At 53.8% G+C, this 27,152-nt stretch overlaps 1 protein-coding gene across 1 annotated transcript in view; it reads right to left on the bottom strand.

Annotated features, from left to right (window-relative positions):
• Positions 1-26,918, bottom strand: part of SDC3 (syndecan 3) — a 63,165-nt gene extending 36,247 nt beyond the window's left edge. Inside the window, exon 1 of the mRNA XM_067530780.1 lies at positions 26,859-26,918. Within this exon, the coding sequence (XP_067386881.1) occupies positions 26,859-26,909 (51 nt within the window). The 5' untranslated portion in view covers positions 26,910-26,918. The remainder of the gene's footprint in view (positions 1-26,858) is intronic.
• Positions 26,919-27,152: the final 234 nt, after the last annotated feature.

Below are 27,152 nucleotides of genomic sequence, written 5' to 3'. Positions count from 1 at the left end.
TTGGGTTCTGCCCAGCCATGAGGCAAGCCCGCTGCTCGGGCAGGAGCTGGAGGGGCCTGGTGGGCATCCCCGGGCGAGCGAGGGCATCGGGCAACCCAGCTTTGCTCCAGGAGTTCCCACATGGCTGGAGCAAGTGACTTCGTCAGCTGGGGATGGAGCCTGGCGGGTGGGCAGCTCGTGATGTGCGTTTGCACCATTAAGAGTTGCAGGGGAAGCAGCACGGGGGAGCCTGTCACACTGGTGTTATACAGGGGTTGGAAGCTGGGACTGACCTTGTCTTTCTGTCCACACACAGAACGCTCTTGTTTTCCAGTAATGCTAGGCCTGCTGTCCACTTTCAGCGGGGGGCACTGATGGCTGGGCAGCCAGAGGGCTGGATGATGGTTTTCTGTGGCGCGGACATGCAGCCCACTAGCAATGGGACCGAGAATCAGCAATTCACTCCCTCCAACTGCCTCTTTCAGCCAGCAGGGCCCTGGCCTGTATGCAAAATGGCAAAAGGCGCCGTATCCCATACTCTACCCCCAGCCAGGTGGCTCCCTCACAGTGAGATACTTCTGGACACATGTTGGGAAGTGACCTCTGATTTGAGGGGGCCTCCGGTTTTGGGTGCCCTGCGGGAGAGGCCTGGTGCTCGATTTTCCACAGGAGCTGAGCATGGCAGGCACCGCGTGGTCTGTGGTCCCCATTGTAGGTGCCGATCGCGTGAAAAACCCGGCCCCTGAGCGCTAATGAAAATCTGACTCACAAGAGTCGGCTGCTCAGCAACATGGAGGTGCAGAAAACGTGTGCCCTAAAAACCGAGCTCTCCTCCTACTGTCAGCCCGGCCCCCCCCGGGCTGTGTGTTCTCTGCCCTATGCAGCTCTGCTAGCAGGCCGGAGGCTGGGCAGCTGCCACGTCCCTTGCATCACCGCGCTTTGCCGTTGGAACGCCCACGCAAAGTCATCTCGGCCTCTCAGCCACGACACAAAATCAAACCGACGGGAGACGGAGAATGCAAAGACCCTGGGGGCCCTTGCCAAAGGTCTATTTATCCATGGAAAGCAAAGGGGACGGACCGTGGAGCAGGGGCTGGACATGCCACGGAGACACTCACAGGGCCTATCGCTAACGTGCCGAGAGATTGCGGAGCCTGCAAGGCCTAGAGGTGAGGGATTGTATGGCCCATGGACCGTGGACCTGGGGAGCTGCCCCTGGCCATCCCAGACAAGGCTTCCTCTTGCTAAGAACCAGTGCTAGCAAAGTGCCTCTCAGCCCTGGATTCCCCAGGAATCATCACAAAGTTCAAGTTGAGGCCAAAATCTACCCTAACTCACACCCCGGTTGAGTACAGGACAAGAATCGGGGCCCTAGTTGACAAAGGGCTTTAGGATCCTTGATCATCATCAGGTTAACATGGAAATCCTGTTTCTAGCTGCAATGGGATGTCTCTGTCCTGGAATGTCCCCCAGTGCCCAGCGAGGCGTGGCCAGTAAGGGTGATATTTTGTCTCCATAGAGCTGGGCGCACTGTTAGAATGGAAGACCAATACACTCTAAAGCATGTGTACCAAGGAATGCCACTACATGGCCAGCGATCACATGTGTACCAAAAGCTTCTGTGGCATAATAAAATCACCAGCGATGGACATACGGTGGTCTAGCTGGATATTCATTTTAAGCAGCTTGTCAGAGATGGATCTGGGTGGTGCTCAATCTGCAAGGTGGTCACATCCCTTTGGGATTTGCCATGGTGATGGACCACTGGATGCAAAAGAGTGAGTGTAAAACAGCAGCTCTGTATGGGTCAGCCACGAGTTAGGAAGAGAGACACACCACGTAAGGGTGTCACACAGACACACTTACAAACAGACAAATACACTGGTGCACGCACACACAAGGACACACACAGAGTGCAAACGCTCCCATAGACATCCACATCTGCTAGAATATATACCGTCAGATTCACACACATCTCAGTTAAGGCAAGTGTAAGAAGGGTGGTCTAGCAGATAATAAACAGAACTAGCATGGAGAGGGGAGATCAATTTCTGATTCCACCACAGACTCCCTGGGTGACCTTGGGCAAAAAGCACATGATCTACCCGGTGCCTCAATTCCCCCTCTGTAAAATGGGGATGTCAATGTAGATAGGGGAGAGTCACATTAATTCCACTGTACGTAGAGTGGTTCATTCATTCATTCTATTCAAATCAAGTGTGGCAGGAAAAGAAGAGGTTTTGCCGGGGATTGCCTGTCACCACTGTCATTTTTTATCCAGATTCTTCAATGGATTAGTGCCAGCATTTACCCTGCTGCACAATAACCATCACAAAGCAAGGCCAGAATGAGAAATAACAAGCCGACTGCCATATATTGTTGATAACACCTTATCTGCAATGCTGCTTGGTTTGTTACCCCGGGGGAAAAGGGAAGAAGAATGATGATAACCCACTGCTGTATATAAAACGCAACATAGGAAGTTACAAACGAGCACTGCCAGGGTGTCGTGATCATTGGCACAAATTGCATCAGACTCACTCGGAGATTTATTCTCGGCTCTGGAGCCGGAGTGGAGGCTCGCCCCGAGCGCCTGGCTTCCCTGGGGAGTTGCATCTCTCTCTCTTTCCCCTTTTACTGTGTTGACACAGTTTTCCCAAACATCTCCTCTTCCACCCACCGTGGCTTGTTTTTCTGGGGCTAATTCATTAGCTCAGCTGCTTTGTCTGCAGTAACGCTGGCACAACAAACAGGAACACTCTCCCCAGTTTCTATCAGCCTCTGGAGACGCCCGCTTTCCTGAAATATAAAGCCTGAGCTGCTCTTCAGAAAGCTTGCACTGATTTCCATGATACAGCCCCAGCCAGGCCCTTTATCATTCGGTCTGCTGCAAAATACTCCGCCCGCTCGCAGAATATTCACAAGTAAATCACAATTAATCCATCGGTGCATTCGTGCTGTGACCCCGTGGCGTGAGAACGCTCAACGTTTAGACTTCAACGTTTAGACTTCAAAGGTCTTGACAAAGGTGGGGACATATCACGGACTCTATCTCCCGGGGGAGAAACGGATGGATTTAGCCATGGGCACACAATGAGTCACCAGCAAAAGCCAGCTGCGAGCCAGTCTAAGCCCACTGCCCTACCCCACCAAGCTACGTTCCCTCACAACCCGTTGGCGTGTCTCAAGTAATTTGTTGAACTACGTCAGTTGACAACGGTCACATGGTACTGTCCCTGCTCTCCGATTGGACACGCATGCACGCACAACGTGCGTAGCTGAAAAGGCATGGTTGATGCTCGTCCCCCCAGAGGTGGGAGGAGGAATGGCAGAGGTGCCATACATCTAGCCCCCCGCCTCCCACGCCTCGGCAGGCCCGGAAGGGGGGATGTCCCAAGCGCCGGAGGGGCTTAAGAGCACGGGTCCCCCGGACAGGCCCCAGGAACGTGTTCCTCACACCACTGCCTCCATTGCTTTTCGAGATTGGCCAAGGCAGCAGGCAGGGATTCAGGGAGGGGACGGGGCACTGGGAGAGCGCTCCACAGATGGGGACCCCCTTTGCTTCCCTTCTCTCGGCTGGCCTGCTCTGCCCCGTCTCTAACCCTGTCGTGCGCGCCCGTTCCCCCCCACACACACACACTCTCTCTGGCATACCCGGTTGTGCTTTCCCTCTCCCCTCTCTTGCCCCCTCATCTCTCTCCCTCGTCCTCTTGACCCATCCCTCTTCTCTTGCTCTTTTCCTTCCCTTTCTAGAATTCATAAGCCCCTCTCTTGCTCCACTTCTCCCTGTCCATCTCTCTTCTGTCTTTCACACACTCACTCCTTTGCTCTCTCTTTCCCTCACTTCATCTGTCCAGTCCAATTTTTTTTTCCACTCCGAAGATTTACCACTCACTCCCGACTTGATTCATTCCCGTGGGACCGTGCAGCGTGTGTCGCCTTGGCAACAAAACCAGGCCTTGGAAAAACGTCCCTCTCCCCCCGCCACAGCAAATTCCTCCGGCTCATCCTTTGCTGGCCCCCGTCGGCACGCTGGCCAAGCCGGGCTCCTGCCGCCCCAGACACGGAGGGAGGATTGTTAGCAGGTCGGTGGGACGGCACCCAATGCCCTCGGATCACTTTACACCCCCTCCCCAGACAGACCCAGTAGGTCTTTCTGGGAAGCAAACAGGGGTCAGGAGCTTTTCTTACCCAAGAACCAAGCTACGCAAGTCAGGAACCGGGTGCATTGGGTAGCCGCACAGCTCTTCACGGAGGGCACACAACTGATAGCTAAGGCTAGAGTCTCCTGCGGCAAATCCCACAGCCACAGGGAGCAGCCTCCCACAGCAAAACCACGGCGGAGCCATTTCTGGAACAGCATCGCCCCAGGCTTTTCGGTCCAGGGCCTTCGCCAGGTGCTGGGCTACATTCAGAACTCAGGCAAGTGGAGAAAGCAGTGGGGGGGGGGGGGAAGCCAATTGACATCAGATCTAAATTTGGGCACAGGTGCACCCCCCCCCCCTTCCATATACACATACTACTTCAGCTGGTACTGAAATGCAGCCACCTCCAGGGTGGAGCAGGGGAGCTGTTGAACAGTGCGCAGCACCACCACCCAGGAAGAATACTTCCCAATGATTTACAAACTTCCCTCTGAGGTGAGCGTCAGTTCCATTGGGCAGAGAGGCCAAATGAGCCAGAAATCTCACTCCGAATAGTCCAACGTCATGCGAACAAGCAGGACTGGAACTCAGGCGTTTCTGGGTTCCCAGTCTGCCTCAGACCACAGCTTGAGACAGGACGTGAAAAGCCACCCCACGGACTTCAGGGGGCACAATGAGATTTGTCCTGCGGATTCTCCTGAGAAGCACCAGGAGATGGTTATTAATGGCAACGTGGCATCAGGAACTGTTCTTTTGTACCTCATTTGGAAGACAACACCCCCCTTCCTTCATGCTCAGGAATGAATTCCTTGCTTACTTTGACAGAACAGAGCCCTTTGCTGAATTGCCCTTATAGCTCCTGGAGGGCCCTACATTTGGCAGAGTCTCTCAGCCGAGTCCTGACTAGTCCCAACCCTGCTTGGCTTATGATGTCTGCCAAGATCACGGCCCTTTCCCTGGCACTCAGATAGCTGCTTGCACAAAAGGACTCCGGTGTGGACGCAGGGCGGCCAGCACTTAGCTAGACATCGGCATTGCATGGAGCTCTGGGGTTAAACTCTGACTAGGAGTCAGACTTTGGCCACAGATCTTCATTTAGGATGACCAGATGTCTGGATTTTATAGGGACAGTCCCTATATTTGGTACTTTGTCTTATATTGGCATCTATCACCCCCCATCCCCTGTCCCAATTTTCTACACTTGCTACTTTATTCCTTTTGGTTTTTCCCCCACTGGAATTGACAAACTGACTCTCCAAAAAGCAAAGACAAAACCCACTAGAGTGGGGCCTGAGCCCCACAGTTCTGATTCAGAGTTTGGGGTGGGGAGGCTCAGATCTGAGGGGATGGGGAGCTAATTCCAGCCCATCACTAACTGGAACCTTCAGAGAGAGACCATTTATATACATGTCTGCAAAGCGATCCTAAGGAGATTTGCTTATATATTTTCCAAACAATGAAGTCAGCAGCCTTGGAGTCCCTGCTGCCAGATCCTCAGCGGGTATAAATCAGTGTCATTCCACTGAACTATGCTGATTTACCCCAGCTGGGAACCTGGCCCGGGGTAAATCTTTTTTGCTCCACTGGTTACATAGTTTAAGACAACATTAAAATAAAGCCAACAGTCAGCCCCTTTCCTCCACCCCCCGCTGTTGTAGCTGGAACAGAGCAGTCGGTCTATTGCAAAACAAAGAGCAGTTCCCAAATAAGACCACTGCTTTTCATGCAGGAGATGCCAAACTGAAATCCTAACCATTTGCACTTCACAAAAATCCCCAGATGAGTGTGAATATACAATCTCTCTCTATATATATTGCAATGAATTAACTAACCAACTCATTTGTTAGTCTGTTTTAGGTGCACGGCTGTTCTCTACATGAGGGAATTGTCATAAACCCTATACTACTAACAGCGAAAGGTGATTCTCCTTTAGCTTAAGAGGCAGATACACGTGCTTTCGGACTAGGAGAGCAAGGATTCTATCCCTGCTCTTAGAATCACGTTCCTAATGGGCATGGTGTGTAGCAACAATGACTGTGAACAACCCCAGCTGGCCAGGGATTCATTACAAGACAATGAAGCAGACCCAGGCTCCCACACAGGGAGTAGCGAGTGTGTATTTATACACCCAGTGGGTGTGCTCTTATTTGGGTAGCCACAACAGTGAACCTCAAACCAATTGAGTGAGCTCTTTGGTGTCTACATGGTGCTTTTCCTTAACAGTTCTCACTGCTGATCTAGCACTGGGGTTAGTTGAATGAATCCACAGGGATGGAGCATCAGTAGGAATCAAACCTGGGAGGCTACCTGAGCTAAAGGCCCAGCTCCATCAGTGCCTCAGAAAGAGCCAGTTTAGTTTTATAAGCCTGAAGTCCTCTCACATTATTACCACCTAGCCAGCAGCACATGAAACACAGTGGATTAAAATCTAACACTCACACACCCAGGCGCACTCACACATGCTCCTTCTGCAGATTTATTGTCCATCCGATTGTGTTTCTCAGAGGTGAAGCAGGAGAGCAGTTTTTATCGTCAGTTTTTTAGACGTCCTGCTCCCCCGGGTTGACGATTGAGAGGTGGCAGGGTGTAGCTGTGAGCAGACTGTGGTCCACCGGTTTCACTTGCACAGCTGTGAATGGCTCACACCTACGGACGGGGGGACTAGTGTGCTACTGGGAACTTCACTCATTAAACATTTAATTCACATGTACAGTGTTATCCTATCACAACTTAAGGTGCAAAACGGTCTTGGGCTTTTCTCACCTGACACAAAGGAATATTTCATGGCTCTGGGTTGAGAGTGGAGAACCAGCTCTCTATGCAGCCAGGAAAAAAAACCAAAACCTCTTATTAAAATCTTTACATGCAGTGGGATTGTTGTTGTATCTGGTAAACGCATCCCACACCATGCTCGCTACAGGCTGCCTCTCCCCTCGTCTCAGTTTCAAGAGCAGAGACAGTCCCCTCTTGGTGAGAGCTCTTCTATTTCTATGGAAAGATGGTCCTGGGGTGTAATAGGTAGGGCTGAAAGTCAGGCATTCGGGGCTCTCCTACCCTGGCTTAATCATGGCTCTTTAATGTGATTATTGCTGGGAGGTAGACAGGAAGCTGGGGAGTCTGTCCACAGAAGCAATAAGAAACCATATAATAGACCCAGCTGCAGCATGTTAGTTTAAACATGGTTACTTTTCACTCTGCGGTCTAGTCTGGCAATTCCTATGCCGAAATGGCTTAAGTTCAGGAATTCAGCAGCCTTCTACTCTGCTCCAATGTATTGGTCTTTATATTCCAGTAGCACCTAGAGGCTCCAATTGAGATCAGAGCCCCATTGTGCAAGGCGCTGTACATGGACTAAGGATCTGTCTTCACTGCAAAGTTAACACAAGTTACAACTCAGGGCCCATCCACACATAAAAACCCTTCACTCAAGGGTGGTGGTGCTTTTAACTCACTGCCTGGCCCACTGTGGGTACAGACTACAGCTCCAGTTAGCTCAACTCACCAGCAGTTAACACAACCACTGTTGTGTAGACGCAGGCATCCTCCAATGCTTCCCCCGTCCCCACAACCATGCACCCAGAAAGGACAGACAAGTTCCCCCACAATTCGTTGGGGAACAATTTATAGAGCAACCCAGCGTCCCACAGCACTGAGAACCCTGGGATGTCCCCCCAGCCGTCTGAGTGCCACAGACAGGGGTTGGGGTGCACATGCAATGCCAGTGGGGCACGGCAGATCTAGTGTCATATCACAGTGTTCCCACTCACACTCAAGCTAGGCTCACTGAAGAGGAATCACTACTGTTAACTCTGCAGTGAAGGCGGATCCATAGTGAGAGACAGTCCCTGCACCCAAAGAGTTTACAAGTCTAAATAGGCAAGACAGAAAAAGTGGGGGAAGGAACGAAGGGTTATCATCCCCATGGTACACATGCGGAGCTGAGAGTCAGAGAAACTAAGTGACTTGACCAAGGCCATAATGCTTATAGCTGACAAAGAAGTCAAACCCCGCTCTCCTGTATCCAGGCCCAATTCCACCATGAAACCATCCTTCTTCTCTACCCACTATACAGTGCCAGTCTGTGAAATGCAACCACCTCTGGGGCAGAGCAGAGCAGCAGCAGTTTAGCACACAAAGTGAAAAGAAATCGTTTAGCCGAGTGAAACAGCAGAGTGAGGAATTTAGAGAGGTAATTCTATACACAGGAATTTGGCTGTTGATACATTCACCATCTGAGGAGGGTCAGGAGGGAAGGTATTTACACTAGCTTCTTAGGGTATTAGCTACCCTAAACTGCCGCCTCATTGACAGAACTGAAACCCGCAAGGACTGAGCCCTGGCACCGAAAGCCAAAAGCCCTTGGAAAAGGTGCTGGCTCACAACAAAGTAGCCATTGATGCCGAGACCAGCTCTTCTCTTCAAAAGGTGAAGCCGAGAGGAAGTGCATTAGCATTCTCCAGACGCGAATGGGGCCCGCTGGGAAGGGAGAAAAACCAGAGCCAGGCGGGGATCAAATGCCGTTAGTCACTGTGCTGCACAGAGCGCCACAAAGGCAATGAAAGGAGAGCAGGCAGCTCTGTGCTCAACTTTGCCGTGGCACGGGGCATGCCAGGAAAGGAAGAAAGTCACATAACCACGACCCTCCGTGCCAGCCAACCTGCACCGACTCAGTCATTCCACAGATGAGGTTCTTATTGCAGGGCATTTTGAACGCAGGCTGAGACACAGGCTCGGCTCGGGGTGAAGGCGCTTAGCCAAGAACTGAACCCAGTTCTCCTCCGGGCAAGCCTATGTCACCAGGATCCCCGGGTGCAAATTGCTTAATCTCTCCAGATCCCCCGCCTGTGGAGTTAGGGTGATACCAGGCAGGCAATGGAAGTGTAGCTAGACTGCAAACTCTCTGGGGCAGGCACCTGCAAACGATACGGCCATGACTCGGAGCCCGCCCCTTGCTCTCCCTTCAGCCTCAGCAGCTCTCCCCTCCCTCCCTCAGAGCGGGCCCAGGCTACTTGGCCAGTCCTAGCACATTCCCCTGTCGAGGCTGGCACAACAGCAGGGCATTTTTGCAGTGCTGCACAGTGTCTCTATGGCAGAGGTACTGACGGGTCGCACATGCTTTTATTCTCTGCTTGGAGAAAGGCAGGCCATAAAATCCGCAGGAGGAAAGGGTTTCCCATGACGAGGCGATCCTGATTCAGGAGCGGGATAGCGTTCAGGCTGTGAGGAGTCCCCTGTGAGCTATTCCTTTCAGGGGTCTTTGTTCCTTTCCTTGGCAAACAGGAGCAAGGAAGCTCTGGTCACACTTGTACCCAGCCAGGGCCTGGCTCAGACACTCGCATGCACAACGTGCAGGGAGCAAACAGCAAACAGGGAGGGTGGGTGGCCCAGCCGCAGGCGGGGTGTCTGGATTCCACGCCCGGCTCTTGGATGGGAAGCATGCCTAGTGGTAGGAGCCCAAATTCTACTCCCAGCACGGCCACCAATTTGCTGTGGGAGCTTGGGAAGTCCCACAAGCACTGTGCCTCAATGTCCCTATGGGGGAGAGCTGGGATAACACCCCTTTATCCACCAGAGATCTGGGGGCTCTATGTTCTCCCATTTAAATCACTGGAAGTTATTTGCATCCTGCAGCTAACGAATCAGCTCTAACCACACTGGACACAGCGTTCCTGGGGGACCTTGGGCAAGTCATTTCCTCTCCCTGGACCCCAGTTTCTCCATCTGTCACACGGGATTAACCATCCTGAGCTCCATTTCTAAAGTGCTTGGAGATCCTCCAGGGCCCGGGCCGTATGGATCCCGCTGATTCCCCTCAGAAACAGTCATCTCAGTAGCACCCCCAGCTAAGAGCTCTAAGTGAAACCACGTAACAGACTTCAACTGCATCCCATCTGCCCCACCCCTTTCATCCACTCCTTGGGGGTCCTTGCTGCTGACAAGCGAGAAGCCACCGATGCCTGATACGCTGGCACCAGCAGCTGCTTTCACGATCAGTGCAAAAGCTGGATCTTCGCCAGTGAACTCTCCTTTAGGCCAAGATGTTCCTCTTTACTTGGAGCACACTTTTACAGGAAGTGGTGGATTCTCCCCTCTTGTGAGCTTCAAAAATCAAGACTGGCTGCCTTTCAGGAACGACCACCCCCAGCACTTTCCATCAGCGGGTCTCACAGCGCTTCACAGAGGCGGGCAGCATCATTACCCCCATTTCACAGGTGGGTAAACCAAGGCACAGAGGTAACAGGACTTGCCCAAGATCCCCCAGCAAGCCAGGGACAGAGCGAGGAATATAACTCCTGCCTCCTGGATCCCAGTCTGCTGCCCTAACCATTAGGCCACACTGCCTGACCTAGTCAAAGCGCCTATTGGGCTCGATACAGGGCTGACTGTGAGAGATCCACTGGCCTGTGACATACAGGGGATTCTGCAGGCCAGCACTGAGGGGCACTGGCAGAGCTGCGGGGAGGAGGGGGGCACAGTAATAGCAGGGGGCTGCAGGTCAGTACTGAAGGGCTTTAGCAGAGCTGGCTGGGGGCAGCCCAGGACGGGGTAGCAGGAGGCTGGGGTTGAGGACCGGGGGACACTGGCAGAGCTGGGTGGCATGGCAGGGATGCTGTAGATCAGGCTTGAGGTGGATTGGCAGGGCTCTGTGGGTCCAGGGCTGGAATCTCTCCCTGCCACAAGCACCACATTCAACAGCAGAAACCACCGAAAGCAAGAGAAACCGCAGCCGGCCCCAGCAGCGGCACCGGCACCAATGGGCCGGCCAGCTGGACTCGGCCCTGCCAAGGAAAGCACAGATGTCTTGTTCTCGAGGGTGCCCAGGGACCCGCTCAGAACCGCCTTTCCTTGCCATTTGCTCTCTGCCCCTCCAACCAGCCGCCGTGAACATCGGATTGTCGGAACGAAGTGCTCCCTAATGGCTACGGCGTCGCGCCGCAGGGCGATGGCACGTCCCCAGCCCGCCCCTCGCATCCAATACCACAAGCGCCAATGCTCTCCCCAGCTTCCACTGCCGCCCGCAAACATCCTGGCCGAGGATCCAATTCAGGGCTCAGACGTGAGGGAGCCTTTCATGAACATCCACTCCCACAACTGCCGGGCGGGGCGGGTTCGCAAGAGGCACCGTGTCGCCCATGACGGGGAGGCGTCAGGGAGGCCAGCGCAACCGCTGGGCAGTCTGGAGCTCAGGAGAGCTTAGCTAGGACCAACGACAGCCTGCGGCGAAAACCGGGAAACACTCGCACCTGAAGCCCAAAGAAAGCCCTCTTCGTTTTTTGCATCACATGCACTGATGCAGCGCCCCCGTGTTACTGCGCCTATGACAGACAAGCTTGGAGAGGCCAGCGGGCTTACAGCCAGGGCAGCCCCAGGGGTCCTTGTGCCACAAATCTGCAGTTCCAGTCCTGGGAGCCCAGCGAGGCGGCGTGTGAGCGATTCCGGGGGCAGGGAACACCCGGCATTGGTTGGCGCCGATGCAAACCCGGCAGCACGTCCCAGCCGCACTTCCTCTCCCTTAGCCCCGTTTCCATCTCCTCCGCAGGAGGGCACGGAAGTGGCGAGCCGGATTCCTGGGTCCTATTCCTGACTCACTGTGTCCCCTAGAGCAAGTCACTCCCCTCATCCGTGCCGCCGTTTGCCCATCTCTAGCACGGGGCTAAGCCAGCCAGCCATCTCAGCAACGCACCGGGATCGCTGCGAGGGAGGGGGTGCTCTGCGGGTGCCTGGCATTGTCCGGCCACAGACCCTGGTGACTGAGTCCTGTGGTATCAGGGAACGTCCTTGTCATCATCCAAGGGGCTCTTTTGTTTGCACGCTGCTCTCCAGGAGGGGCCCCGGGCACAGGTCCTAACATTCCCGCCTGTCCTGCCTCACCCTGGCCGATTCCCTACCAGCAACAGCGCCCCCACCCCTCCCTAGCGCGCCGCCCGCAGGGCAATTGACGAGCTGTAAAACCTCCCTCAAGGAGACCTCTGCGCTCCCCACGCCAGGGCTGAGAAAGGCCCTCAGTGTGCAAAGGGCCCGGTGCCAAGGGCTACAGACAGGCAGCCCTGCCCACTCCTAGGCAGACACACGGTCAGACAGGCCAGACTGGAGGAGGCACGGGGGCAGCACTGATTTGGTTACGCAGTTACATCCTCTCTGAACTTCTCACTCACACTCACACACACCAGCTGCACGGACCCTGCCTCCCCTGGGGCTTTAACCCTCTCCAGGGCTCCCTGACCTCTCTCCTTTGCTGGCTCCCCCCGTTGTTCCTCCACAGACCTTCCCCCAACCGCCCAGCACCCGATGCCCAGAGGTCACATCATGGGACCTGGGTGAAGTACGGCCAGATTCCCTCATTGTGCTCTGCACGCCAGGACAAAGAACTCATATCCACGGCCAAACACACCCCCTGGGCAACCGCGGGAACCAATGCCAGGAACGTGAGCACCAAAGAAACAGGCCTTCAGCTGAAAGGAAAGTCCTCTGGCTGCGAGGATCAAGCAGTTACAGTGACTAGGCCCAGCTCTTAGAGGGAGACATGATCACTTCGCCCCCTGCTACCACAATGTCCCTGGCCTGGCTTCCTCTTTCCTCCTGCGCTGGGAGCAGCAGGGCTCCATACAAGCCCCTGGTGCCCGGCACACACAGAATACTGTCTGTCGACCACATGCATGCTGCACTGCACAGACAGCAGCTTAGAAACTGCCTTTGTGCTAGCAGACAGGGCGCTGGCTGGACCCCGCAGGGTTAAGAAACACAAAACTTGTCTTCTAAGTATCTGGTAAAGCCCCTGACATCAGATCACTTCACCTCCAACCAAGCACCAAGAGCGCCTGCAAACTGCATCCCCGGCTCCCCCAGGATGTGGAGTTGGACAATTGCGGTCTCAGGTCTGGAAAGGCCAAGCAGCAGAGCATCCATCAGACAGCATGAAATTAACAGTGGACGAGTAACCGTGCCCGAGACACCAGTGAGTGGAAGATAATGATGTTGCAATATGAGTCTGTTAGAAATCCCCTTGGCTGCCTGGTCTGCTTATGTAGTTAAGCAACTCAGCATATGCAGGCAGCGGTAACTCACGCTGACACCACCACCGCTCCCAGCTGCCCCAGGGACACCTGTGAGAAGGGGCTCGGCTCGCCCAGTGATCAGGAGGCAGACAGCAAGAATGTCCCAGCCCCCAAAACTAATTCGGGCTAGCAGAGAGTCATTCGGGTTAGCAAAGCTGGTGGGAAGGCAGAGGATCAACGCTGCACATGATTGAACGGGGGGGTTGTGCTCAGCGCAAGGACAACACAACACAAGGAGCCCCAGCACCGGACATGTGGCCCAGGGGTCGCAGCGTTAGTTGGAGAGCTGGGTTCAAAGCCCTGCTCTACCACAGAGGCCTTCTGACCCCCTGGGGAAGCAGATCTTCACTGCCACCAGAGGTGTGACAGCAGCACATGTGAACACACCTGAGCTAGCTTTGATCTAGCCGGCTCCAGCAACAACACTCGGGTAGCCATTGCAGCGTGGGCAGTGCAACCCGGACCGGGACACTGGGAACGACGCCAGCCTGGGCTGCTACTGGTTAGACGACAGCTCGTTTGGGTCTGTCAACATGCGGCTGTCATGTCCGTAGTCGCTCTGTGCGGCAGGTCCCCCTCTGTACGATGGGGATAGCAGCCCTGCTCCGCTCTGCTCTGCAAGGGTGTGAGAGGAGAAAGGCAGTAAAGACAGAGAGGTGCTCGCGTACTATGGTAATGAGGCCACATAAATGCCTCAAAGCACGTCTACCCTGTGGAGCCTATGCCAGCCTAGCCACAGTGTCCATGGACAGGAGATCTGTCAGCGCAGCAGCACCTTCTCCCCAAAGGAGGCTAGCGACGTTGACAGAAGCACTCCCGCAGCGGCATAGCTGCTTCTACATGGAGGGAGGGGGGGCGGGCAGGGGGTAGGTCAGCACAGTTCTGTTGATCAGGGGTGTGTTTTTTCACCCCACTGGAGCCGTGCCGACGCACCTTTTAAAGCGCTGACCAAGCCTGAGCGAGAGCTGATCCATTACAAGGGGGTTTGTTTCACGGCCCATGCCATGCGTCTCCATTTACTGACCTGCACTTACAAAAAGAGTCCGCTCTTCATCCCAAAGTACTTGACAAATGACACATACAAGACCTGCTTAACCCACCCCTGAAATGCAGCCACTTCTGGGGTGGAACATGGCAGCTTTTAGCTGTGCAGAAAACACATTACCCGGCAATTTCAGACAGTCCGGGATAAGTCACGTGATTAACTGAAATGGGTGCAGGAAGACTGTAAACACTTGGGGACGGGCAGTCTGTTGTGTGTGTTTGTCCAGCACCAGGCTCTATGAGCCGTGAGCCTGGCTGAGGCCTTCAGGGGCTACTATAATACAAACTCAATCAATCAATATCTTAGGGAAGCTGAACGTAAATATCCAAGATTGGAAATTGGACCCTGGTGGTCCAAGACACCTTCTTCTTCCCCCCCTCCTCCCTTGTGATTCTTCATGACCCTCAAGCAGTCACAGTCTTAGCTTTATGAGAAAGATGGGCCACTAGCCCCATGCCGGGGCATTGGCAAAGAACCGACACAAAGATGAATGCCCCCTGGGGAATCCCCCATCCCACTTCCTGCAGCGGGATCTATTTCTAAGCGGTCCCCATCCCAGATCTGACCTGACCTAACCCTACTTAGCTTCTGAGAGCAGACTCCAGGGACAGTTCCACTAATTGCAGCAGGTGGTTTTATGCACCTCCTGATGTCCTCTCCCTGCACAAAGAGAAAGGAGAGTGCTCTGACTCCCTGCTCCCACACTTCACCCCTCTGGAGACTTCCTCACCCAGACAGAGATTGGCAGAGCAGGCCTCCTTCCTCCGCCCCTGCGGCCCCGTGACCCGTGTTTCCTGCTAGCTGAGTTCTCTGCCTGTTGGTCCCCGAGAGGGAGAGCTCTCAGGATATCCACGAGTGTGAGGCGTTGCCCTCCCAGCTCAGCTGGATATGCCGGGGTCTCTGGGGCCATCTTTGATCGTGGGCTTTTTCCGTTTCTTTGCCAATCACTGGGGGAGCAGCTGGGGTCGGCGAGGCGGAGGATAGTATGGGAGACGGCAAGGGAGGTCAGAGAGGTGCAAAAACCAGAGGTGACAGATTGCCATGGTACTGAGATCTGCTGCCATGGATACAGAGCTGGGCGAGACGCGGAGTTGGGCAGAATTTTTTGGCCCAAATTTTTTTTTCCCTCCCAAGCAAGAAAAATGAGTTTTGGCAACACCAGAATATTTGTGCAAATTTGTCTCCGATTAAAAAGCTTCCGTAAGAGTTAAAAAGTTCTCTTTGGACACTGTCTACGTGAAATATTTCAATTTTTGGTGGTCAAATGACCTTCTGTTTAGATGGTTTTTTAGTTTAAGCTTTTTAAAATGCAAAACCAGAAAAATAAGCTGCGCAAAACCCAAGTGAAACATTTCATTTGAATCATGACAGAACATTTTGAATTTGATTCGCCAAAAATCCAGAAAAAAATTCATTTTCAGGTCCACCCAAAATGACCCCCAGCCCTCCAATTTTTCAGCACTGCCAACAAACTGAAAAAAATCTGTTATTCGCCCAACTCCAGTTCTCAAAGGACTTGATGGCCCTGGCTTAGAATCACTGGCTGCCAAATCCCAGGAGCGCCTGTGCTGCTGGCAAGGACAGAGATCTCAGTCTGAATGCATTTGTTGTGGAAGACATGGAGAGAGAATAAATATTGTAATGAACAAGATGGCTACTGCAGCAGCTCTCACACTGTGATCACAGCTGGCAGAGCATTTCCTACTGGGCAGGGCAATGAATCATGCATAGTGAGGTCCACACAGCAGAGGGACTGGGAGGGTAGGAAAGATCAGGGAGAGAGGGAGGAGGAATCTGACCAACGGATGGAGAAGCACTGGGTGACAGAAAAACCCGGGGCATACGCACCACTGCCCTCTACTGGATGGAATCACCACTGCTCGACTGTGTCATAAGCCCTATACAGTGATCCTGGGTGGCATAGACAGGGGAATCTCGAGTAGTGGTAGAGAGGTTATTTACCTCTGTATTCGACACTGGTCTGACCTCTGCTGGAATACTGTGTCCAGTTCTGGTGTCCACAACTCAAGAAAGATGTTGATGAACTGGAGGGGGGTCAGAGCAGAGCCATGAGATTGATTAAAGAATTAGAAAACCTGCCTTACAGTGATAAATAAATTGAGCCCTTTCAGTCTACCTTAACCTTCTTTTTCTTAAGAGGTGACTTGATACAGTCTGTAGGTACCTACAAATATTTAATAATGGGCTCTTCGGTCTAGCAGAGAAAGGTCTGACACGATCTAATGGCTGGAAGTTGAAGCTAGAGAAATTCAGACTGTAAATAAAGTGCAAGTAACAGGGCAAGTAGTTAGCCATTGGAACCATGTATCAAGGGTCATGATGGATTCTCCATCACTTACAATTTTTAAAATCAAGATGGATGGTTTTTCCAAAGGATTTGCCATAGGAATCACTTTGGGGCAGGTCTCTGGCAGGTGGTCTGACCAGATCATCCCAATAGCCCCTCCTGGCCTTAGAATCTAGGAATCCTTCAGCACATGGGGCCTGTGTTTTAGAATAGGTAATTCAGAGCTCTGCTCCCACAATGCTCTGAGTAGCCAAGAATTTCTTACAGCCTCAGAACCTAAGCTGTCATTTTAAACAGTGAACCGTACACAGACATTAAACACCCCTTCCCTCCCCTATGTGTAAGGGATTGGGTGTTGGGTGGGGCTAGGGAGCAGTGGGGTGTGGGGAGATTAATTCATATTGTATTTAGGATGCTGCTGGGTTGATTTGATATGGGGGAAGCGGCAGCTCTGTTTATTCATTCTGGGCATTTTTGGGTTTTCTTGGTACCGTTGGTAGAAATCCAAATAACTCAGAGAATAAAGAGCCGTGGTCAAGACAAAAAAAAAAAAAAACAGATTTAAAAAGAAGAAACCTCCTAACCACAGCCAGGCTGGATTATGAAAGCTGAAAGAACTTGGCAAGTCCGTGAGATTCACAAGCATTAACGTTGAGCGTTTCCTCTTCACGTGTCACCCAGCTGGGATGGGGTGCATCAATTTCCGATCCGTGGCAGAGATGGGCTCATTTCTGAGAGTGGGGATCCGAGTGCGCTCAGAGTTCAGTGGTGTCCGGAGAAGTCAGTGATCGCTTGTCTGTGTCGCTCTCTTGTGGGCCAGTATTAGCCCTGGTTTGTGCCAGGGGAAGAGTGAAATGGGGGGAAATTGCAATTGAGGGTTTTTTTGTTAAATCGTTACAAACACCAGGATCTAGAGTAGATTGTGTCTTTGTTTGTGTACGTGAACCTTACGGCTTGGGAGGAGGATAGATGAACCGTGCCCCTTTAAAGCAGAAGACCCAAACCCAGCCCCTCCAAGCCAGTGACTTTTGGCAAAGATGGGAGGTAGCATCCTGGCCCTGGGAAGGTCACTGCCAGGAACAGCACCAGGGAATCTCTCTAATCGGGGTGAATAAAGGGTTATTGCTGCTGCAAAATCCCCCTCCCCGCTCCTGTCCCCCTCCCAGGGGGATGGCTGTGCCAGAAAGGCGACAGGAAAGCCGTGCTGGAGGGTCTGGGGGAACTCCAGGCATGGCACCGAAGAAGAGCTCGCGGTGCTGTGTGGCACCAACGGCAGCAAAGAATAAAAGGCTTCACCTCTCCCCAGAGAGCAGCTGCCACTATGGGAACCACAGTCCAGGTGAGACAAACAAGTCTCCGGCAGAGATCACCTGGGGCCCAGCAGCCACTGGGCCCAGGCACCGGGTTTAGTTTGGCTTGTTGGGGGAAGGAGAGTCGCACCTGTGATCACGGCGGAGGGACAGGAGCGGCCCAGGCTGGCTGCATGACGGAACCTCTGCCTCCTCGTTCTGGAGCTCATGCCCCCCCTTCCCAGTCTTTGGCCTGCGGATCAAAGGCACCAAGGAGCCGCTTCCTTGGGCTGATGGGAAATTCCCAACACCCAGGGCACTCGGAGGGTCTTTGGAGTTCAAGGGGGCACTAAGATAAGAGAAGGGGAATTAAAATGACCTACTGCCAGGCCAACGTTGTCCCGAGGGTGGGAGAAGGGGGTAAATGCCTGGGGCCAGCAGAGATGCGCAATGCCACCTTTCCCTCTGGCCGAGAGCTTTCTGGGGCATTCTCTTCTCCTAAGGGCCTGGGCTACAAAACCAGCATCCAAGAGGAGGAAGAGTTCCCCATCCCAGCTCCAACCCCCTTAGCCAGCCCAACTCCCAGGGGCTTCTCTTCTTGTCCCAGCCGGCCACCTGGGACAGGAACAGACTCTCCATAGCACTGCTGTACATTGGGTGCATGCAGAGCTCTGTGAACATCACGCATGACGTGTCCAGGGGCTCTGTGCACAGGAGGGGGCTCGGGTGTGGGAAAGAGAAACATTCCCTGCTGTGGCGCATGGCGGGGAACATGGAGATGGGGGAAAGGTAAGACCAGGCAGTAAAATTCACCGCCTCCTCATCACAGCCGACTCATCAGCGACGCCCATCCAGGGACTGCTTGGAGACAGGCTACATTCGCCCCACTCCCTTCCTAAAGGGGGCTTTAAATGTGCACAAGGCAGTGAGTCAGAAGTTCTGATCCCAGCCACATTTCTGTGCCTCAGTTTCCCCAGGCAGGGTCTGTACAATGGGGCTGCTGCTACCGACCTACCACACAGTGGGGATGGGAGGGGTAGGCCAGGACCATCCATAAAACACTGTGAATCTGCACAGCCCTAACTGTAATTAGCACTAAGCTGGCACCGGCCATGTCTGTGGCCCACCAGCTGCTCTGGAAAGGAGGGGCCATTCCCTCGAGCCCTGGATGCCCCAGAAACCAGTCCACAGCAGGTGTGAAGCCTCTGACTGGGGAGCGTTTTATCCGAGCGCCACCCCACCCCACTGAGCACAGCACAAGAGGCCCTGAGTCCACCCCACATCACCCAGCAGGCACGGAGTACAGCCCCCCCATTCGCCCCCACCCCACTGACTACAGCCCGCCACACAGCAAACACAACTCAATGCAGCACAGCAGACGCACACTCCTCATCCCCCTACCACACCCCAACATCCCTCCCCACCCGACCCGAAGCAAACCCGTCTCCCACCCCACATCTGCACAGCCCGGTGCCGGGTAGATCTGTGTAATTGCAACAGTCCCTCTTTGTACACAGTGTTAAAAAGATAGTCCACGGCTTCTGTCTAAACTTAGCACTCATTGGGGCGGGGGAAGGGAGGTGTATTTATAACTCAGCTGTAAAATTTCACACCCTGGAGGAGCTTTGACACACAAGGTCCCAGCCTGAGAGCTGAGTTTTTGGGGCGCTCCCCCCCCCCCTTCTGCTCATTTGCTTTTAATTGGCTTGGGATGTTTTTAATTCAGCGAAGCTGGAAGAAAGCAAGTCGTCAAGTTGATTAGGTGGATCTGTAATTCACGCAGGAGAATCCAAATGCAGGGGCTGAGTTTGGTTCCTTGTGTGCATGTGTGAGAGAGACAGAACACACCCGCCGAGGATTCAGGTTCAGATTGTGTTGCGGGCGCCCTGGCAAACATCTGCTGGAGCGAGCCCTGGGAGATGGCCTCTGAGCACCACATGGGAGAGGAGGAAAGGAGCCAGGCCCTTCCCAGGAGCTGCCTCCCCGCAGGAGGTGCAGGGGGCAGCCGCCAGGAGGAAATCCAGGGGGAGCAAGGATGTGGTATTTCATCCTAAGTCACAGGCTAAATCCCTTCCTCTGCCAACACTGCAGAAGCACAGCTACTGAGAAAGGGCCCAGCCGTGGCCCATGCATGCACACAGGCACTAATCTACCAGCCTGCACCGGCTCAACACCCTGGTCCTGGCCCACTTCCAGAAGCCAGTTCTGGAGTTCTTTTGGCCAGGACTGCACTGGGTCTCTGCAGGGATCCTGAGTCTCCCCCAGAGGAAGGGGGGCAGGGTCTGTGCTGTATCCACAGCCTTGCGAGAGTGCGCTCCCCGCCCCCCCAGTCCCAGCCCTCCGGCGCTTTCCATTGGGCCCCGGCCCCGCGAGCGCCCCCGGCCGCCCTCTCCCCAGGCACCAAGCCGGCTGCACAACCTGCAGCCAGTCCTCTTTCGAACCGCGCCGAGGAACCATCTCTACACACCTGTGCTCCACACCCTTCACTTCCTCGCCCTCGGGTCCCACCCTGACACCAAGTGGCGGGACCTGTTGCCACCTGCGGAGGGTGAGGACCCCCGGTGGGCCAGCCTGTATTCCACCTTGACCCCACGGCCCGCTGGGGACATCAGTTGGCGGCTCCCTCACGGAGCCATGAGCACGGGCGTGTTCCTGGCGCGGTTCACCCCTCGCCCCGACACCTGCCCCTTCCGCGGCGTGAGGGAGACCCTGGCACACGTTTATCTCGAGTGCGTCAGGCTGCAGCCCCTCTTCCGGCTCCTCCAGAACCTCCTGCTGAGGGTCTGGCTGCACTTCTCCCCACACCTGTTTTTATACGCACACCCCATCCGGGGCCCCACAAAATCGCAGGACCTCCTCGTCAGCCTCCTCCTAACCCTGGCCAAAGTGGCCGGCTACAAGACCAGGGAGAGGAGGTTGGCTGGGGGGGCGCCCTGCAACTGTGGGGCCTGCTTCCATTTCTCTGTCCACTCATGGATCCGGGCAGAGTTCCTTGACACCTTCTGGGAGCAGTGGGCGCTGTCCGGGGTTCTCTGCTCGGTGTCCCGGTCTGGTTCCCTCCGTTTGACCCTGTGACCCCCAGACCCGCTCCTTTTTTCATTCTTTGTCCCACGCAATCGGCTGTGTCCTGGGTCCAGTGACTCCTCCCTCCTAGCACGTTGTAGCTAGGACTCAAACCAATTTCTGTTGGATCCAGACAGCCGTTGAAAGGATTAAGATGGATTTTGCTTAGAAATAACCTCCGAAAAATAAAGCCATTTCCCCAGACTTGTTCTCCTCTTGGTTAGTCCCGAGCTGCCTCTAGTGTTCAAAGTTATGTATTGCACCCGCTCACTCCTGCTCTATGCCATTAGTATTAGATACACCCATTCCTAAACTTGTGATCTATGAGGCCGTGGAACAGACCCCCAGGGAACCCACCTCATTTAAAAACTAATCCACACAAAGATCCTTCCGTTGCCTCAGACATTCACAGATTATTCTTACAGATTTAGTCATCATCTGGCTGGGGTGATGTGACTTTGTTTCTTTTAAACCTTCCCTCTCAAGTTATACTCCTCTGAGGCAGGATCTCTCCGAGCTGCTGAAATTTACTTGTCTTGGTAGCATAACCCAGTGGTTCAGTGTGTTGGTTTCATGTCCGTTCTGGTGGCTCATCCACGTAAGTGGATAACAACTTACTACTGCTACCCACTGATGGAGTCACTCCCTCAGTTCATGTGGAAGAGGCCCATGCTTTCAAGCCTGGGTTCAATCCCTGGGCAGGAGCTTGTAATAGCACAAAGGAAATCTAATCCATTCCCCGGTCAAAGCCAGTTGTCATATAGAGACATATTCTCCAATGCTTAGCCTCAGCCGGTTCCCAAAGGGTTCGCAGCCACAGGCTTCCACTATAAAGAAGATAAGGCCTGCAATTGCCTTCTGCTCAGTCAGCATCCGAGGACCATCCGGATGGGGCAAAGCATCCCCTGCCAGGGAGAAGTGCCAAGATAAGGAACACGAGCACGGGTCAAAGCAAATGGAGCTGCTGCTGCTTCCTGCCTGAACAGGCAACGGGGGCAGGGGCAATGGAGTTTCCTGCAGATGGGGAGGCGGGTATAACGAGAAGCTAATTAGGGCTGTTCTGGGAAGTGGGAGTTCACAGGGAGAGGAGACGCTCTTCACGGGGATGCCCAGAAGCAGAGTCAGCAATGCTGCTGCTCTGAAAGATGGATGTGGGATGAAAGGCCTTTTGAGTCCCCCTAAAGTCTCTCTCCCGCCAGGCACAGAGCGAGCGGGGGAGGAAATCTGCCCCCACTATCTTTGGTAAGAGCCACGCTTCACGCCCACGGACCCACGCGGCACAGGAAGACCTTCTTGGGTCTGTAGCAGAGTCAGAACTAGCTACCGAGGGGCCTTTTCTCTCGGGCTTAATTACCTCCAGGAGGTCATTTTGTGAGCAGCTAAGCAAACCGTTGGTATTTCACTGGTTGACATTCAAGCTTCCCACTCCAGTGGGAGTGGGCCAAGATGAATGGGGCTCCTGCTCCGTACTTCCCATGGGCCAGTCCCTCTGCTGTCCCTGCTGACTGACATCAATGGCACTACACCCATTCACAACCGCCGAGGATCCTGCTCAATGTCTGGAGCAAAACAGGACATGCTTCAGGGAGGCAAACAGATTCTCGTAAGAGAGGATAGATGCTGATTTGTCCAGGTGCGCTCCTGAGGCCCGGCCCTCGCTATAGGACGGGTACAACGTAGGCTACCCCCCTTTACGGAGAAGGATGCACACGGATGTGCACTCTCGTCTGTTTCGTGCCCCCGCTAAATCTGATCCTGGCTCAGCAGCGCCTATAAAACATCCTGCAATGAGCTAGTGCATTGTGTCTGTCGGGTGGTCAGGAAGACCCCGGTTTGGAACAACGTTAACCTGTCAGATTGCTTATGCAAATGCCTGTCTCCTGATTGGCACATCAGAAGTCACTTATACTCTTTTGCTGACCCCCTTAACTAACTTCATCTCCTCCTTGGGATATCAGGGTCTTTGCACAGTCTTGAATAACTCCAGCGTCTGCCTCTGCAGCTAATTCTTGCCTCAAGAAGCAGTGCAGTGAAACCGATGTGACCCTTTCAGCTTTCACCATTGCCTTCAGGGCTCTGAGGGGCCACAGTAAATTCTGCAACAGCGGGAGCAGCACCAAAGGCTCAGGCGCGATCCTGCTGCAGACTCAGGAAGGCAGCCAACACTGCTTCAAAGGCACATTCAGAAGCACCGAGGGCCGGACGTTTATTTTTGGTTTCTTACTGAAGATTTGGATTGTGCAAATGCCAACAGCACTGCTGGCCCCAGTCCCCTTTCTAGAGCTATGCTTTTCTGCTAGCACTTTAGATCCAGTGTAAATTGAAATCCCCCAAGTCAGATGGTTTGGCTTTTCAGTTACACTCCCCCAGCCCAAGCCACCCAAGTGCCCCAACGCCATCTACAGAGACCGAGAAAACATTTACTCTCCAGGCCTCAGCTATGAAGACTTTCCTCTACACCCACCTCCCGCAGCCAATCCCCCAGCTTGGAAGACACGCTTCATGTAGCAAAACAGCCCGCTGTGTACTGAGCTAACACCACTTCGTTAGCACCTGGCAGGAGCCCAGGGCAGGCTTCACTCGCGCTTTAAATGGATCACAGACCTGGCATCACCAGACCTTCTTCCTGAAAGGGCTGGAGTAGCTCAATGGCAGGCAAGGTTCCAGGAAACAGCACCAAGCCCGGGGCCCCTTAAATCTGCAGACAGGGACAAGCTGAAATTTACACATCCCTGAAAAAACCAAAACATTCTTCTCCGAGGACCCTGCATCAAGGCGAATCCAGGACACAAGAGGCGCAGCAACCAGAGAAAAGGCCACTGCCGTGCATGAAATGACAATGAGCCCAATTGAGGAAACAATATCCTCTCTTTGGTGGGCTCCAAGAGGCAGATTTCCTGTAGATCTCCAACCACTGAAAGGGAAAGAAAAGATGCTGAGGATCATTCGACTTATCCGGACTGAGAGACACTGGTGCCATTGTTCACAGCTGGGCGGGACACCAGGTATGAATAGACAGGATCCATTCCCTCCCACTCACGGCTTGGATTTATCTTTTATTAAAGCACCAGCAATGCATCTGGCAGCACATCGGAGAAAATGTGACAGCCCCTGCCCCTAACAGCAGGAAAGCTAAAGACTGACACACAAGGACTGGCACTCAGCAGCTCAGAAAATGGGGAGCAGTTTATGGTCAGCTGCAGTTATCAAGGGGTGAAACAGCTGTCTTTTGCAGGCAGGGGCAGGATCTGGGTTTCTTAGGCCAGGTCTACACGAAAATCTTTTACCAATATGTCAATGGCAGTTAAGGGTGTGGGGGCGGTTTTTCTGATGTTTTTGTTTTGCAACATTTCTATACCAACAAAGGACCTAGCATCACCTACCACAGCATTGAAGTTTTTCTGCCAGTGGAGCCTATTTCGCTCACCGAACCGGTGTAAGTTAGACTGGCAGAAGTACTTTCATTGCCACGGGAAGCTGCGCCTCCGGGAGAGGGGTTTGCCAGTGTAGCCACAGCGGTACAGGAATCCCGGCAAAACCTCTGCTGGCAAAGACGTGGCCTTTGTTTAGAATTTCACTGCCATCAGCTCTGCCCGTTCAACATCCTTGCTCAATTTCAACTAAGCCACGCAACCTGGGGAGCAACGAGGCCCCTGACCAGTACAGGTAAATGGAGAGTTTGCACAGCAGCTGGCTTCCTTTTATGTAGGGTGCCAGGATGCATGTGAGGGAGAGAATTGCCTCGTTCGGGGAGAGGAAACATCAAGGTATGTCTCCTCCCCATCCAAAACTAGAAAGGGGACAGGTACACTCTTTCCACAGGCCTGTTTTCACCCTGTATCCTATATATATTCAGCAACTGACACACTCAGACACTCGGATGCAGCTTGCCTGAGCACTAGACTTTTCTTTCATTTGAATATGGTGCTGTTAATAAGCACTCTGTGCCCCAGAAGGTACGTCTCCACTGCACACCACGGGGAGCGGCATGCAGGGTTTGCGTAGCTACACGCCGCAGAGGAAAGCAGGCTGTGTCCACACTGTGGAGATTTCAACTGTGGCCGGGAAAGGCGTCAGCAGCGGGACGGTATGCTGCTAAAAATAATCAGCATAGCTGTGGTAGGTGCCGCTTGGACCGTCTACACTGCTATTGGTGCCTGTGGTTAGAGGGTGCACAGCGTAGATACTCTACATGCCACCGTAAGGAGTGAGCCATGGAAATGTACCCACGAGGGCTTTCCAAAGGTGGGGAAAGATCAGCCTCGCAGTGAAGCGCAGGGACATGGCCAAGGCTGCACAGTGAGTCAGTGGCAGAGCCAGGCATAGGGCTGTGGAGACCTGACTCCCATTCGCATTACAGCCCTGGCGAGAGAAGGCCTCTACTTGCTCACCGTACAGCGTCAGCCCAGACAGCAGCCGGGCAAGCTTCCCATACACCACTGCCCTCACGGACAAGCCCCAGCCTTTCCTCTGGGGGGAAGGCAGAGTTCAGCCAAAGCTGGCCACTCGGGCTAGTTAGTGCCAGTCGCCAGCATGAGCCTGTCTGTTAGCGATCTGCTCATTTCATGTGTCAAACTAACCATCAGCAGGGACCCCCCCCAGCCCAGGACCCTCCAACTCAGTGCAGGCCCCGGCCCTGCCTGCACAGATGGAAAACCTGCAGCCAGATCTTCCCTGCTGCAATGATCAACAACCGCCCACCCCATCTACACCTCCTCAGGGCTCCTGGGTCCTACGCAGGCTTATCTCAACGCGTGGTGTACCTCATCCACTGCCTCAGATGCCCCAGCAACAACTCTGGGGGGCAAAACCAGGCCTCGCGAATGAACTCGCAGAAAAACTGTAAGACAAAGACGCCCTGTCACCTGTGGGCAACAGTTCACAAAGCGATCACGCCAGACCTGATCTCTCAAGACATGTCCTGAAGGGAAACCAGCACGCCCCCTTCAAAAGGTGAGCCCGGGAACTTACATTCATGACTCTGCTTCACACCAAACACCCTGGACTTAACAGGGACACTGGATCGATGGCTCACGGTGACACACCCCACTGCCCGCTCCCTTATGCGCCCACTTCAAACCCTTTATGCAGAACGGTCTAACGCAGTCGCCCGCTTCATTTCAAGTGACCACCTCCAACACGTATTAGCCTTTTGCTTAGCAATCTGTGCCAACACATGCGCCGCTCCACCGTCCTGCTTCTTTCCCCAGACCTGCAGAAGAGCTCTGGGTCACGCAACAGTTGGACCGTCCATCAACAGAAGTTGGTCCAATAAAAGTTATTGCCTCATCTACCATGTCTCTGTCAGAAGGGAAAGACTTTTGGTTGCTGGTGCTCATTAACCCCCTGACCATACAGCTACCGCACTATCGTTTGTACTGCAGTAGCATCTAGTCACAGGCCCATTGTGCTAGGTGCTGTACAAATACAGAGGGTGATGTCTGTATTTTGATCTTTTTCTGGCCCGTTCCTTGAAGTCTGAAGCCATCCCCAAATGGCTACGCCCCTCTGCCAGCATCAGTCCTTCATACTTCTAGAGTATGAGGATCACAACGTCCCTTATCGTCATGAACTAAGTTTCCCCCCATTTCCTCCCATGGAGAACGAAGTATCAGGGCAACTGTGGAACACGGTTACCTTGTATCACAGAGGTTGCCATCTCTGGGAACCCTCTGCCGGCCAAGTATGGTCTAAGAGGTCACAGCCACAACTACTCCCTCTCCGTGAGGGTCTCAGCAGTTACTCCACACGGAAAGCACCCTTCTGCCAGGTGTGTTTGTTAATATTCCAAAGAATTCCACCCCGAGTCTTAGAACAAATGTCCCAAGCCAACATCCTCGGTCCAGGCCTCTTCTTCGCACCAGCTGCTCCAGGTACGCCCCCGCCCCGTGCCACTGGTCCATCCGAAATGAAAGTCATGTGACATGACGTCCTCCCATGCCAGGGTCAGCCCAGACGTCTCACATGCCATACCTGCCCCTCGTCCCCTTCATTCCAGAGGGGTTCAAGCCACTTCCCAGCCATCTCTTCCTGGCCCCATCCCAGGGTAATCCTTACAGGGGCTACCTCCCGTCCTGCAGCAATCTTCAGGGCCTTTTCCTATGGCTCCTCTGCCAGCCCCTTGCTGGGACTTCCCCGTCTGCCGCTGCTTCCTTCCAGGCTGCCCCATTGCAGCTCTCTGCTGCCCCACCCCTGATTAGGGCCCACCTGGGGGCACCTGCCTAGTCATCAGAGGAGCTGGAACTGCTTCACTTAAAGAGCCAGACA

The sequence above is a fragment of the Emydura macquarii genome, unplaced genomic scaffold, assembly GCF_026122565.2.
Source record: "Emydura macquarii macquarii isolate MOO-44397 ecotype Brisbane River unplaced genomic scaffold, CSIRO-AGI_Emac_v2 contig_3113, whole genome shotgun sequence".
Classification (NCBI taxonomy): Eukaryota; Metazoa; Chordata; order Testudines; family Chelidae; genus Emydura; species Emydura macquarii.
The sequence above is the reverse complement of the archived record's forward strand: the minus strand, read 5'-3'. Positions and strand labels throughout refer to the sequence as shown.